The 16189-nt window shown below is 38.1% G+C and overlaps 1 protein-coding gene across 5 annotated transcripts in view; it reads left to right on the plus strand.

Annotated features, from left to right (window-relative positions):
* ABTB2 (ankyrin repeat and BTB domain containing 2) overlaps window positions 1-16189 on the plus strand; it is a 155817-nt gene that overhangs the window by 424 nt on the left and 139204 nt on the right. The window contains exons 1-6 of one of the 5 annotated variants that reach the window (XM_055721553.1): window positions 596-710; window positions 1961-1996; window positions 3625-3719; window positions 4273-4352; window positions 5552-5741; window positions 11959-12108. In XM_055721553.1, the coding sequence (XP_055577528.1) occupies window positions 12105-12108 (4 nt within the window). In that variant the 5' untranslated portion in view covers window positions 596-710; window positions 1961-1996; window positions 3625-3719; ... (1 more) ...; window positions 5552-5741; window positions 11959-12104. Of the gene's footprint in view, window positions 1-595; window positions 3720-4272; window positions 4358-5551; window positions 5742-11958; window positions 12109-16189 lie in introns of those variants that run through there. The other 4 variants (XM_055721552.1, XM_055721551.1, XM_055721550.1 and 1 more) reach the window with 4 other exon arrangements.

Raw genomic sequence — 16189 nt, forward strand, 5'->3', positions numbered from 1 at the left:
AAAAACCCTACTTCTGAATTAATAAGAAGACTCCATGGGTTGTACTTACAAGTTACGAGGTAAATACATTTCTCCCGTCAGGCAACTGTAGTACTGCAGGTGGTAAAAGAGATTAACGGGCAGGGTTTTTTCCTATTTCTGAGGCAAAACCTTCCAACAACATGAATAATCTGTCTTAAACTATTAGGTTGTGTGACACTGGACACTTGAAAGATAGATTAGGATATTTATCTACCAGTTATTTTTTGGACTTGCACTTCATGGCACAATCTTCTGTATGGGGGTTCCTGGACCCAGACAGGTGGTAAGACTTCTTATACATGCTAGAAAACTAAGATATATACACCTTTCCCCTTATTAGCTCTTCCTGAATGACTTGACAGGGGTAATCACAGCAGATAGGAGACCTGTCCAAACAAACAATTACCCAAATGTGGTTTACAGGAGTGCTGGTTTATAAAAGCAACTGAACCAGCTAGTGGGGGGTGGGGTGTGTGTGTGGGGGTGTGGGGGGGTGGGGTGTGGGGGGGGGGGGGGTGTGTGGGGGTGTGTGTGTGTGTGTGTGTGTGGAATCCAGTATGGTTCTTTACAGAATACATATTACAACACTGAAGCAGAGCAGCTCTGTTTACCCATAGCCTGTCAGAAAGAAATGAAACTGAGAAAATGCCTGTCTGCAAGATTATGTACACATTTTTTTCTCTTGACAGGTACAAAGAATGGTCTAGCTCCTTATTTCAATCGGACAACTGTTTTATCTAGTATGTGTTGTTATGTATTAGATGGCTAAGACTCACAAATTCAGGTCTGTACTACATAGGGAATATCATGAATGGTATTATTCCTTTTCCTCCGTGGTAAGAACACTAAACTACCTTTTTTGTGCTTCAGCCTTATTTGGGACATTTCTTTCATGTCTCCAAGTCTCAATCTTTTCTTCCTTAACACGATAACCAATGTCATAAAGAAGAGCAGGAAAGATCATCCCCTATGTTTGTAATATGCTAAATATACAACATCAGACTATACCTGCTACTGCATCTTCTGTGCAACCACTGATCACTTCCATGTGCCAGACTTCCACTACACTCAGAAGATCCTTGGTAAAGCTAAACGGGAGCAAATCCCCAAAGGCCTTAAAAGTCTTTGTACACAGCAAAAAACTCTCTATTAGTATCAGCCAAAGAGAAAAGTATCCAAGTTTCGCAACAAGGTCTCAACCCACAGAAAACTTAGTTTTCAACTTGCTAGCTCCCATTCTGCAAACTAAGTTTGTAGGCCTCACCGTCAGCCATTCCTGAGAATATTTAATGGTCTTTTCAGGTATTCATTCAGACTTATGTGTTGTTCTTCCATACAGCTTTTCTTTTTTAGAATGACTGTTTTACAAAAATATGGTCTTTTCATAAGAAAAGACTGATTGACAAGTCCTATAGACTTAATATTAGGAGTGCATACACACTTTCTTTAAATCAAGTAATTGATATGTCAGTTTGTTTAACCAGCAAAATGAGGGAAATGTGGACATTTTCATGAAAACTCACTGTTTGCTTTTCCTTTAAAGTTTAATACTATGTCAACAAATATGTGTAGATAAACTTGCTTGTCGCAAATCTGCTTCAAAGTAAGAGTAACTTGCAAAAGCTGCTTCTCTTCCATTTCCCATAAACTCTTCTTATTATAACGGTAATGCTGGAGGAAAGGATATATGTGTGTATATGTACATGTATGTGTGTGTTTAAAAAAAAAAAAAAAAGAAGAGATTAAATATTGGCAAAGAAAATATGCAAAAAAAAAATATCCAAGAGAGAGCAAGTGGCATGTTTTTTCCAAAATGTTTGCTCTTTAGCTTTACTAAAACCAAGCCACTGCATTTGTTAAGAAAGGTTATATACAAAGCTAAATGTGAAACAAATATGAAATTTTTCTCTCATCTCACCTTAATCTTCTATCTTTTCAGTGAAGAAAGCATTGAGTACTGGTTTGAACTCCACAGGTACCTTGATGTGGATATCTGTATTTATTTCCTTTTTTCCCCCCATCTATTTTGATATTTAATTCCCGCAGCATCTTATTTGTTTGCATAAGCCTCCTGTTTTGTATGCATTAAGTAAACAAACTTCAAACAATTCCAAATTAATCATCTTTATTTAGCTGGGGAGACTGGTTCTATGTTGCTGCGTGTCTTTCTGAGGCATAATCCAAACCACACTTCACCCTTAATTAAGATTTTGTGAGATTAAAAGTCATAATACTTAGCATTTGTATTTTGTTTTCTGTATTTAAAGTGAGTTTAAACACAAACTACAAGGTCAATTCCACTCTGACGCATGCACACACACAGAATCGTGCTGTATATAAAGTTTACGCATAGTTCAGTGATTTACACACAAGCGAATGGTCTAGAATTAGTTGAGTACAAGGTCAGTAGTGTCTATTGCTTTGCTAATTAAGTTACATAGGCACCTAAAGCTTTCATGATACATATATCAGCCATGTCAGCTGGCCGACTTGGTACCTACCGCCTGCTTATGTTTACATCAGATTCATAAATGTTTCCATGTTCTCGACAACATCTGTTGAGTAAGTATGCTCAGAGTACTTCTACATAGCCAAAGCATTTAAACTTCAGCACAGAACATGGGGGCCACAATGACTTTTATTCTAAAAGATCAGGAAAAAGAAACAGAGTGCTTATTTTTTATCAAACTGACTATTGGTGAAAATACTTATCACAGGATCGGGAGACTTAATCTTTTTCCCCTTCTACTAAAAATGTTCAAACTACTATCTCCCAGAGTATCCAAATTATGTATCTAGAGATGAGGCTTGGGTACATTTTCTACCTGTGCCAGAAGAAATAAGGTCAGAAAGACCTGTTTTAGGCTCATGTAATAAAAATATAATTGATCCTACTGAATATATTTTCAGTCATGAAACAAATTGATCTACTGCATGTACTCCAACTGTGAAGTAATATAACGAAACTATTCTTGAGACTTGAAATAACAATTGGCCTTGTTATAAGCATCCAGCCTTGGGATACTTACAGTAAGTACCTCAGGACCTCTACAAATGACTGGTCCACTGATCCTTGTGCTGTCATGTCTGATGTAAGCATCAGGGCACAGGCAAAGCACTGAGAGAGGAACATATAAGGAAAGAGGAACTACTTAACTGTTCATTTACATGACAGAGGATTGAGAGGTAGATACAGCAAGTACAGTCAGAAGGAAAAGGTTGCTATTATATTTTAGAAAAACAGATAAATACTAATAGAAACATCAGGTTAATGTTCACCGTAATATAGTAGATGAAACATATTGTCTGTCTTGATTCCCAAGTGGCAATACACACCCAAAACGATTTTATACGTCAAACTTGCAATTAGATAGACATGGAGTCTGTGCCATTAGTCAGCCAACATCTGGGTGGCAGGTGCTAAGATGGTAGACAGTACATGGTGAGAAGAGATGGAATATAAGATAGGTAATAATAAACTGGAGATCTTTTTATATACTTTGTAAGTTATGTCTGAAAACATTTTGCTGCTTAAGCTATCATCATAAGTTTATAATTCAGTAGCTTGAATTATATGTAGCCTTTTTATTTTTGTATTTTCAGTCATCAGTTTCTAATGAAAAACATGGAAAATAGTGAAATATAACATCTTCAGAAGAGGTGAACTTCTAAGGATTGAGAGAATAGTAGTGGAAAAGGTAAGCAGGCAGGAAGTAAAAGCTGGTTTTTATGGGAAATAGCACATATATATTGGGCTGACAGTTGACAGAGTGAGATACTGAGATGCATAGCAGAGAGAAAACATGGACTTCTGAGAAGACATGCATAGAAGAAAATTAGGAAAACGCAGCTAGGAAACCTCTGTTTGTATTTGTAATTTTCCACCATCCTCTACTGTAGTTACTAGCACAAGGTCTTAATTTAAACCACTAGACAAAAAGTCTACCCTCAGTCATAGAAAAGTGTGTTAGAATAATAGTAGTTTATGTGTTTCAAACAACATGTTTTTCTTTTCCTCTGCTTCTTTCATTCTCCAGAGATAATAAAGGTTTCGGTGATTCCTCAAACTTTAATAGTGTATGTGGTTAGTAAATGTCAATGGATACACCAGTCCTAAAGTAAAATAAATTTTGCAGTATTTTTACTGAAAATATTGTTTTATTTATCTATATTAATGTTTTGCAATAATGTATTAATTATCATAAACATTACTCCTAATGATCATAATAAGAATTTGTGTTTCATATTTAGTGCTCGAAAGATGGCTGCATTATACTTGAGATAACTGAGAGCAGAACAATAACAATAAGAAACGCAGCACTTCTCAGGTGGTAAGGTATTCAAACATGTATTTAGCATTCTGATATCTCAGTTCTTTATTTTTATTCCTAGAAACTACATTATTAAAATTATTTCAAATCATAAAATACAGTTTTCTTTCGTTAATGCCTTTGCATTTATTTGATTTTCTTTCAAGTTAAAACACCAATAAGTAAGCTGATAAATGTTTTTCTGCATTTGTTCTCTGCATTGTCTGAAGCATTTAGCTAATAGCAGTTAATAAAACCTCTATTTTGAAACATGATTTTGCCCATTAATGCTTCATTCTGCATGAGAAAATATTTAAAACTAGACACAGCAATATTTTTTCTGTTGTTAAAATCAGAAGCTCTTAAACTTTTAAATGGGTCAACCATCCAGTATGACTTCATGACATGTGCTTTAAATTAGTCAAGTGCTTAATTGGCTTGCTGGATGTTTGCATGTATAAATATAGATGCTTGATCCAAGAGATACCTTGTTACAATAGGTGTCATTTTATATGTTCTAATTCTGTAGAAAGAAGAGAATCCTAAATGAACCGGTTCTTCAAACGAGTGGAATTTTCAGAAACTTAAAGGCAATTAAAAATGTTGGTTGCCCAGCAGGACTGGAAAATCAGGGTATTATTTTATTGCCAGTAAGATTTAGATATGTGCTTTTGAAAATTTTGGATATATGTCTGTAGCTAAATGCATCAATGTGGCTCTCAACTGATATACAGAGATTATTCATACAACTCATTAATATGCCATTAAAAGGAACTAAACTGAAGCTGCTACTTTGTGTATGAACAGAATTTGTTTGCCCATTATATTTTTTCTATGATCCATAAGCAAAAGAAAGAATAGTTTGATGCTGTGCTGGAAAGATCAGTGTAGTATTTCAGATTTAAACATCTAATTCTATGCTGCAGGTGGGAAGGTATACCTGATATGTGCTTTATTAGAGGTCTACAGAATAGGAAGAGAACAAAAGAGATTGCCTATGTGCCTTAACAGTATCAATACTGCTTTATCATCTGGGTATTCCATTTTGAAAGAAAAACCCTAATTAGTGGCATTTTGAGTGCATGACTGATATTTAGGTTGCGAGGTGAATAACACCAGTAACGGTGCATTTAGGCATGGTGAATACCTCAACTTTCACATAGTTTTAGTACTAAAACAATGTTAAAATTTGTCATCTGATCACACATTGTTCTTTACAGTGGTGATTTCTAAATTTTCCTGTGAATATAAAATCATGATTATGAGTGGAAGAGGCAATAACGTGATCACAGGAAGTTCATGGGGAAAAAAACCAAACAAACCAGCCAGTGGCCTGGCAACAAACAAGATGGATTTGCCGTACCCAGGGCAAATGTGGATGCTGGGAAACAAGGAAGGACAAGGAAGAAGGTATGTTGCGTTTGTAAAGTACAAAAAGAGAAGATGTCACTATCTTTGAAACCAATAGGCGAGTAGCTAGAAATTCTCCATACATGATCCAGTAATGAAGTCAAAACTGTTAAACCTGAGAGATTTAAGTTAGGTATCTAAATAATGTTTAGGTATCTAAAGAAAGGCCAGATTGGTCTTTTTCTGTGTAAGTTGTGAAAGGTGTGGTGCTCTGCAGGCAGAGATACATCAGAGACTATGACAGTGCATGTGACAATTGTAATAGGTACACGTGATACTTGTATGCTAGAGTATCAGTGAGCGTTTTACATATATAATAATCTAGTGTGCTGACTTGATGGGTCAGTTTCCCATGGAAGCACCCGGAGGTAATTGTTGCAAATTCCCAAGGCAGAGATTGCCTGGCAGGATCCCATTAAGATAATAATATTTTCTAAGTTTAACATCTTTATAATCGACCTGTACTTTAATATGTTTTCTCTTTCACTTTTTTGTCCTGAAAAATTCTTTAAAATATTTAATGGAAGCTAGCTCATCACTGATTTATTTTCCATGTCTCTAAACTAGCTGATAAATAGATGGTGAACATAACTCAGATATTTTGAAGATAATGTCATTGAATTTTGAAATAAATGCAGTTTTAAAATTCTGCTTTATTATTGAAGGAGGATCATGGCTGTCTCTTAAGTTGTCCTTTTAAGAGGAGTAACAGCAGTAGATGTAAAACAAGGTTTGTCCCTTGAGATGGTCCAGTTGGACTCGATAATTCTAAAGGTCTTTCCAACCTAAACGAGTCTATGATTTTAAGGTTGCAAATAGAACCAAGGGAATCATTAATCCTAGGGTAAGAGCACACTGATTAGTTTTGTTTGAATTGATAGGGCTTGTAGATTCTCAGTACCTTTGAACATCTGTTTTTATTTTGGTGTGAATATTTTAGCCAATTTTGTCACTTTAAGTAGCTGTCATTCCCAGTATATTTTACATCATAATAGGAGGCATCTAAGGATGGAATACTGGTAAAAAGTCTGTATACCATCTGCTTACATATCTTAATTTTGACAACAAGAAGGACTACAAAAAATTCCATGGTCTTATGAGATTCAGAGAAGCGAGGGGCACAGTCAGAGTGAAATAAAGCACTGTTAGTAGCATATTAGATAAATATAGAATAGCTCTTCTAGCCTGGGATAATTGGTCCACCACAGTGCCTGCCATATGGCCAGCAGCTTGCTGATGCCCTTTGCCCCAGCTGTCTTGTCTAATGGCAGCATCTGAGTTGTTGTTCCAGTCGTTCAGATAAAAGCAGTTTTTCACACTGACTAGTTATATGTCATTATAGGTTGCAAAGATGGCCATTATTTTGTTTAAGACTTACACAATTGCCAGGGACTACTTCAGATTTCTGCTGAAGTAGAATAGAATAAAAGACCTGGACAAGCCCTTGACTGTTTTGACCACAGGTAGGTGCATGGAAAATAAACAGCAGAATTTTTTCTGTATGTTTAGGTATGGCTACTCTTAAAGCCAGAGTTGTCTTATATACATTTGACCTCATTTTTCTTAGGGTTTCTGTTCATAGGAAATTTGTTGCTTCAAATAGGTAAGTTAAAATGATGGAAGCATCTAATATACTAAAAAAAAGCAAAGTAATTCCATAACTACAGTAGTCTTTACAGCATTTAGTTAGACATTGGGATCAATTTTATATATCCTAAATATACTCTGTTTTTTACGTGTATGGAGAGATCTGTTTCTAAAACGTGCTCCTGCTGTATAGAAATTGCTAGAGGAGGTAATAGTTACTTTGACATAGTAGCACAGAACTTGGCAGTTTCATGACAGCCACTAAGTGGTGAAACTTGCCTGGAAACTGTAACAAATTATTCGTTTGCTGGGTTTTTTTCTGGAGGTTGACATTAAGTTATATTGATATGTTTCTTTTTCACTACTAATTGTCCCCTGCACCCTGGCTGGCCATGTACAAGATATTTACAAAAGGTTTACAAGCCATTTACATTGCCAAGAAACTTACAATGGAGGGATAAAAATAAAGGTCATAACTTAAAAGCCATCAAACTTATGAACTTGCTAAAACCTTCTAAACAGATCTACAGTGATCTATCAGCATTCCTTTTATGTGCATTTCTTGTTTTTGTTGGGTTATGAGCAGTGTTTGTTCTGTGTTTGAACAGCACAGCTGGGTCTTGGTCCATAGTGTGGACTTCTAAACAATTTTATAAGGAATACGTATTTTTCACTGAATATGCTGCCTTTGTTTTTTTCAGTACTTCTAGTCTAAAAATGTTGGATAATTTTTTACTGCTACAAAGAAATTAATACATGATACAACCGTGTCCAACAGTGAAAACAGGGGTTTTTTCTGTAGTTCTCTGGTTATCATATTATTTGGCTGAGGAGGGGTTTTTTTCTTATCTTTTGTTGTTACTGTTGTAGGGGGTTTCTTTATTCGTTTTTATAGTGTGCTAATACCTCTTCTGTTTGATACTGCTATTCATACATTTTCCTGAAATCTCAAAATATGTTTCAAGATACAGAGATATCTTAATTTTCTGCCTGCATGACAGATCTTTTCACCATCTTCTTCCACACTGATGTTTTCCCTGCTTACCAGTAGTAGGAGTAGTCATATCCTATTCACAAAAGGCTCCATTGTATTAACTGCCAAGTATTCTTCTATGGATTAGAGATAGACCTTGGTCTATCCCCCTGTATTTTAATGGATCTGAACAAGGAGGTTTCTGTTGTGATCCAGTTCTAATGACTTATCCTGTGACATCCACCCACCATTCTTCATTTAATTTAATTCTATTGTCAACCTCTGATACACCTCTGAATCATCATTTTATTGAGTACTGATGGATCCCATATTTCATGATCCTGGTGCCAGCCCCCCTTCTACTGAATCATACAGACTATTCTTATATGATTTTTTTAGGACCAGTTACTGGGATGTGCTATGCATAGAGCATTGTATAGCACTGTGATACTGCCATTACAGATGATGTGTCACAGGTATGCCTTCCCAATGACGTAGGTGGGAAAAAAAGGGAGTTGGTAATTATCTATCCATTGCTTACAGCATATGCTTCATCCTGAGTGGCAATAACAGTGTGCCTGTGTCAGCAGTCTCCTTGTTTGAAAAATATTCCTGGATTATATGATAACAAGGAACCCTGTGTCATAACTGGAATTACGTGTATAAGAAGGTGGATGGTGTTATGTTTATTAAGGCTGGATGTTGATGAGGTGGTCTTGAGCCAACAGTGCTAATAAACAACTCAGCTACATGTGCATGTACTGAACTGACAGTGAGTTTTGGAACCTTGTTATGTGATTGTTTCCCTGCTGTTTTTCACATTATTTTACTCTTTGGGTTGGAAGTATGCACGCTCTTCTGCTGTAGCAAAACCTGTATGGTGGTATACACATTCAGCATCTTCACAAGAATAGTGAGATGGTAAAATACTGTTCATTCACATAAGAACTAGGAGCAAGCACACTGAAAAAGTATGAACAGTGCATTGTGTGAGGTACTTATTGGCCATCATATAAACTCAGAAAATTTCCATTAATTCGTACACTCACTTGGATAATAAGTGTCAAACTACAAATTCTTGCTCCAACAAACTGAGATTAAATCTTCTCATTGAAGGTTTCTTAGAATTTTTAATATGGCAACATAATTTAGTGATGGATACTAGAATACTAGTTACTGTGCTGTTATGGTGTTATGTAGAGTAAAAAGATTTCTTTGAAACTGTTACAGAATCTTTAAGAGAAAACCAAAAATTTTACCTCTATCTCAAACTTTCATGTTTCAGTGGCCTACTAATGTTGCAAAGCTTTGTTTTCCATTTTCTTTTTCATTAAAATGCCAATATTGATGGTCATGCTAGGTAAGTTATATAGCACTTTTCACATATGCCTTACAGATTTTAGATATAATTTTGTTAAAATTTCACCCTAATTTTTGGCAATCACTCATTTATTTACTGTTAACATTATGTAATATTGGCTCTGAGGTATCTAAACACTATGAAGTATACGTCCAACTGAAAAATTTGTAAGATTCTATTCTAGGTTTATTTACGTGCAGGTAGGCAAGGTTTTCTACTATATATTGGAAATGGCTGAAGTCTCTTATCAGAGAAATCAGAGAAAAGAAAATTAGGGGTCACATAAAAAGATAGGAAGTTATTAGTGAAGAGAGAATTGTGCAAGTGAAGACCTTGTGTTGTGGGTTTTTTTCCCCCTTATTGTAACATGTTTGGCATTCTTTTAGTAATTATTTTGTTGCTGGACATCCTCATGCATTGTAGTTTTTCCCACAAACATGTTTGACGTTTTCTCTGTCCTGCCTTCCAGATGAGTGCTATGGGGATAGTTCTGCAGGAGTCTGTCTCTCTTACTTGCCCTTTTACTGCTCTGGTGGCTCAATATGTTATTATTGATTCACTACCAAACCAGAACAGCAATGAGTTGGTGGCTGAAAGAGTTTAATGAAATATGGGAAGAATCAAGATGAAATGCTAGATTTAGACAAGGCTTAAAATGAGCCATGCGTGCCAGATGACTACTGTAGCTGCTAGGTCCTTTGTGGTGCTGAGGATCTCCTGGATACATCTGCACTGTCCCTTTGCATGGCTCTCACATTCCTTGGCCTGGGCCTCCATGGTCTAACCTGAATAGTTAGTTCACTCCTGAGGTGTCTCTGGATTGAATGTACTATGTCCCTTGCTGATGAAGTGTCAGTGTGTCTGAAAAAATAGTCAGAAGACAGTCGTAAAGACAGTGTGGAGGGCACTGTGCAAAGTCTGGCTACCTCTGCCTGACTGTCCTCCCGTGCCATCCCAGAAGGCATCATACTCTCCTATGCTTCATACTCTGCCTTACTCCCTGCTAGAGTGTACCACACCTAGCCTAAGCAGTATGGCTTTTGGGAGGGTTGCCAGCACCTTGACACTGCTCAGGATAACCTGAAAAACAACCCAGTAAATCTGAACACAAAACCATCAAGTGTTTATAGCATTTTGGCTTGGGTTCGTGAGAAGACTTTGGCATAGTTCTGTCATGCCTGGAGATGGCCTAGATTGGAGGTGTCACTTCCAGCACAATCAGCCTGACACACTGCTAGCAGGTATTAGGGTAGCTTAACACCCCTGAATTCTGCCAATAGTGGTGAGCAGGGCCCTTTTTAATTTCAGAAAATGAAAGCAGAATATATGTGAAGGAGACCATGTGACTGCATTAAATATAGTAGGATGCATGCATGTCCTGGCAAGAAAAGGCTCTGACAAGCATCCATACATTCCTGTGCGTGTATGTGCCTCCTTGGAATCTTTCTTGTGCAGATCAGAAAAAGTTAGTGCTCCCTGGGTACAAAGCCCAGTCAATCCTTACTTCCTTTGGAAACAACATCAACAACAGGCTGGAATGCCATTTATATAAATTATGTGGCATCATCTTGGTGAAGGGATAGTCACCACACCTCTTATCTTTTCCTATTGATGTGTGTTTCCTATCCAACTCCTTTCAGAGGTTCCTAATTGCAGAAGACATCTTCCAATGGGCCTGTCACCCTAGGCCACACATGATACCTCAGCAAGGATGGGAGGGAGAATGCTCCATGCATTATACATGTGCAAGACAGGGTAGGCACTGCTGACCTTTTGATGTAGGGCAGTGTCAAAACATGAACAGGGCCAGGACAATGTAACACAAGAATGCCGCCTTTTGTTAACCTTCAGCATAGGACTTCTATTTCTGGCTGGAATACTGTGTACATGGTGACAGGTGTGCTCACACAGTGTAGGGGATGTTGCTTTACTCCTTTTACGGTAAGTACCCAGGGTAGCTGTACGGCCAAGAGTTAGCCAACAGTAAACACAGGAGGCCTGGTAGAACACTGGAAGAAACAGTTCATTGAGAGCGGATGGCATAGTGTGTGCCAGCTCCACAGCAGACAGGAACTTAAACTGCTAATCCTCTTAAAGGCATATTTCAACTCAAAGCAAGGCACTTGAAGCATCACAAAGTTTTTGATTTGCTCCTGACTGAGGGCAGGTTAGAAAAATAGAGTAGTGAAGTTCCACTACTACACTGCGCTTCTTGTAATATACATCAGCTTCATGCTTATCCTCACTGTGTTTCCCCAACCCTGTCTCACTTGCTTTTTCTTTCCTTTTTCTTCCAGTTACGTTTTCTTGCTCAAGAACCTGTTTACTGCACAGAGAGACACATAGGTCGTAGGTTGGTAGGCATGACACCTTATCATGATGAGCCGCTCTGTCTCATGATGGGCCACCTCATCAGGTGCTGCTCTGGGAATGTGATCTACAAATGAGTAAGTTTAACCTCCTTCTCATGCAAAATGGCAAGTTTTGTCTTTCTGAAGCAGGTGTCTGCAACAGTGCACTATATTGTGTCTGTCTTGTGTGTATATTGTGAACAGAAAGGAGTGCTCCCTCTGCCAGAGGCTTTGTGCTGGGGATAAGGAAAGCAAGCAGATCTCTGTTTCTTCTTTTATAAATAGAAAGTCAGCGGCTTCACTACCATGCAGTTTAGACATTATGCTGGGCAATAGTGCAACTGTTGTAAACAGTTATGTATGCCTGGCATTGTGCACTTGTTGATCACTCTGTGAGACAAGACACCTTGTGGTGATAGTGCCATATCGTAGGACGGGATCTGTTTGAAACTGTCACATAGGCAGTGCCTCGTCAGTGTTCACATATACTCCCATTGCATGAAATGTGTCAAACAGCAGTTGTTCACGCAGCAGTGGGAAAGCTGGCATTCACGTCTCCCCTGCACATTCTTCATTTTGCAGTGAATTCAATTACTACACATTTGACAGACATGCTGGAGCAGTTTAAGTACAGAGTTGTTGCAGTATTTCCATACAGCCAGCCTCAAGAGGGAGTCAGTAGGTTAACTGTGATACAGCAAAGCTGTCTAATCCTACAGGGTCTGGTATTCCTTGGGGAAATAAAGCTCTGGCTAAGCACGACCAAGGGGAAGCAGAATTTGTGCACTGTATAGACTGGTGGCTATAGTTGTCACTATAGGGCTCACTAATAGCCCTTGTGAGGGCTGGTAAGAACCTTGTGGAATGAGATCCTTCATCAGCTAGGAAGCTATTGCTACTCTGATGTGTGTCAGTACCGCAGTAAATGTTGAGCTGTTGTCCTAAGGTTCTGAATTATTGCAGACAAGGTAGAAGACATTTTTAAGGGTTTTGCCCTTGCATTTTCCCCTGTCATTTGTCTTCAATTATTTTCAGCATTGTTTTCCATTTTATATAAACACTATTCTCAACATTGACTGATGTGTCCTGGGGCATCCGCTTCATAACAGTGTTAGAGGATAATATTTTGTTTCGTTTCCTGATAGCTTCTTGAGTGCTAAGGATTATGAAAAATACAATATTTAATTATAAATTCTTTCCATTGACTCTGTGATCATATGGTTGGCTCTTGGTAATGTTATTGTCAGTACTGTATTACTAGATAATGAAAGAGAGTTGAGGACTTGAACATTATTTCAGTGCACACATACCAGGAAGCGTGACACACATCCATTGCAACCTACACATGTAATTTGCTCTATCAAGTGTCTCATGAGATAGGTTAATATTGCAGCCAGTGAATGGGTATAGTAACAAGTGCAATTTCGACAAAAAAAAAATCATCCAAATAAGTGAGTATTCTGGCACATGGGGCTGTAGCAGGTTTCCACACATAGATCTGGAGATCATCTAGTCCAATCTTCAAAGAAGGGTCAGCTAAAGCAGGTAGTCCAGGACTGTGTCTGGTCAGGTTTGGAATATCTCCAAGGATGGAGACTCCACAACCTCCTTGGGCAACCTGTTCCAGTGTTTTACCATCCTCACAGTAAAAAGGTGAGGGTTTTTTAACATTTAAATGGGATGTTTTGTATTGTGATTTGGGCCTATTCCTTCTTGTTCTTTCACTGGACACACTGAGACAAACCTAGCTGTCTTCTTTGCTCTGCCCTCATCAGGTATTTATACACAAGGATGTTCTTGCACCTTCTCCAGGTTCAACAGTCCCGGGTCTCTCAGCCTCTCATAAAATGAGAGAAACTCCAGTCCCTTAGTCATGTTTGTGTCTTTTTGATGGACCGGCTCCTATGTCCAAGTCCTTCTGTAATTGGAGAGCCCAGAGCTGGACTCTGCATTCCAGATGTATCTCATCGGTGCTGAGCAGTGGGAAGGATCACCTCCCTCCACCTGCTGGCAATGCTTTTCCTAATGCAGCCCAGGATGTTGTTGGCCGCCTTTGCCACAAGGATGTACTGCTAGCTCACTTTCAACTTGTTTCCCACTAGGATCCCCAAGTCTTCTTATTCCAAGTTGTTTTCCAACTGCTCAGCCCCCAGCATGTATTGATGCATGGTGTTATTCCTCCCTAGATGCAGGACTTGGTGCCTACCTTTGTTGAACTTCGTGAGATTCCTGTTTGACCATTTCTTAAGCCTGTCAAGGACCCTCTGAATGGCAGTAGCGATCACTCCTCCCACTGTTTTGTCACCTGCCAATTTGCTAACTGGCCTTTAGCTCAACTTTGTGATGCTGATCACAAGTCTTTAAGCCCAGCAGCTCAGCCAGCTTTAACTCTACCTCCCTGACCACTTATCTAGGCTATAATTCATCAATTTGCCAGTGAGGATGTTACAGGAATGAGTGTCAAAAGCCTTGCTGAAGTGAAGATAAACAATACCAACTGCTCTTCCCTCATCCATCATGCTAGCGATTTCATCATAGAAGGCTGTCAGGTTAGTCAGGCATCATTTCCCTTTCATTAATCAATGCTGACTACTCTAAATCACTGTTTTTCCCTCAATGTGTTTGCAAATGGTTTCCAGGATTATTTGTTCCATCCCCTTTCCAAGGATGAAGGTGAGGCTGATGAATTTCTAGCTAGTTGCTCTGAATGATTTCTGGAGCACAGTACAGGAAAAGTTGTCCGGTTAAGCTATCTATAGAGCAGCAGCAAACCACTTTTTAGTTCATCTCAGGAATCTGACGTACATGTGCTCAGAGGTTTACCTCCAAGTTCCTTACCTCTCTAATTAAATCTACTGCAAAAGGCAGGTTTTGAAAGTAAAAAGGATTTTTGTAATGGATTCTCCATGTTTCTTGTTCTGTTCATATTTGAAAATGTGTCAGAAGCGGGCTGTTGTATAAAATCATTGGCAATTGAAAGTTTTTTAAATGGTCTTGCTTAACAGTCACTGTTAGTCATGATAGACATGACCCCTTATTTCTTGATAGTAATAATTTTGAGTAGTAATTTACGTGTCATTACAAATAACAGTAAAGCTAATCTGTGCTGATTTCCTACGCTAAGCAAACTCAGCTTACTGAATAAAAATTAATAGTGATCTCTTTTTAAATAGAAATTCTGTTTCAATTGACAGGCTAAGGATATCAGTGAGGCAAGTTATAAGGACTGGTAATGTCTTTTATTAGACTAGTAGAAAATAACTAGGCAGGATTTGTTAGGCAGGAGTGTTTCTGTGGAATTGTTAATGGCAAAATGTAGTTTTAGTCTAAGTCACAGATAAAACAAAGACAGGGAGATGGTAAGATCACCACTTATAACCAACAAGCCTGAAGATTTCTTCAGTGTACCCTCTGTAGACTTCAGTCACTTCTAAGTATGTCAAAAGTTTACACAAGGGATAGTATTATTTCTGAGGATTTTGAATAACAAAGGCTTGGTCTGAAATTCTAGTGTCCAGGAGATTCTGTGTTTTCTTTTTAAATTTTAATTCGTGCTGTCAAGTAAATTTACCTCTGAATTGCCAATTAACACATTCTGAAATCTAAGTTTTGTAACCTTTGAAAAAGCCATACTACGCAAAATGAATGGGGGAAGAAGCTGACATTACATATTGGGAAAAGTCTTTCTTCGGCTGGTACCTCCATTACTCCTTGGTAGTTGGTGAGGTTAGCAGTGGCAATTTGGTAACTTGTTGAACTGGACCATCAACTCCAGTTAGACAATATATTGAGGGCCTTTGGATGGGGATTTTGCTGTATTGTAGAAAACACACCAGACATATGTTACCCCTCCATCAGTTTTGCTTGGAAAATATGCAAAATTTATTCTCTTAAATGCAGAAAACTTTTTTTTTTTTAAATCTGACTTAGACCTGATATGTGATTCACCTGCAGTAGTCATGCTTCATCTCTACTTTTCCCCCCCCCATATTCTAGTGTGTGAGCTTAGACTGATTTTCAGGTATTGGGCAGCAACTGTTAACAGAGCTAAAGTTTATTAAAAAAAGATGGTTTTGAATGTTGCAGATAAAATGCAGTTAAATAAAGTAGCTATATAAGGAAAAATGCCACATTTTTACAGAGAGCATCCAGAATTAGCACTTGCTGAAAACAAGAC

This window comes from Falco cherrug, chromosome 10 (genome assembly GCF_023634085.1).
Source record: "Falco cherrug isolate bFalChe1 chromosome 10, bFalChe1.pri, whole genome shotgun sequence".
Taxonomy (NCBI): Eukaryota; Metazoa; Chordata; class Aves; order Falconiformes; family Falconidae; genus Falco; species Falco cherrug.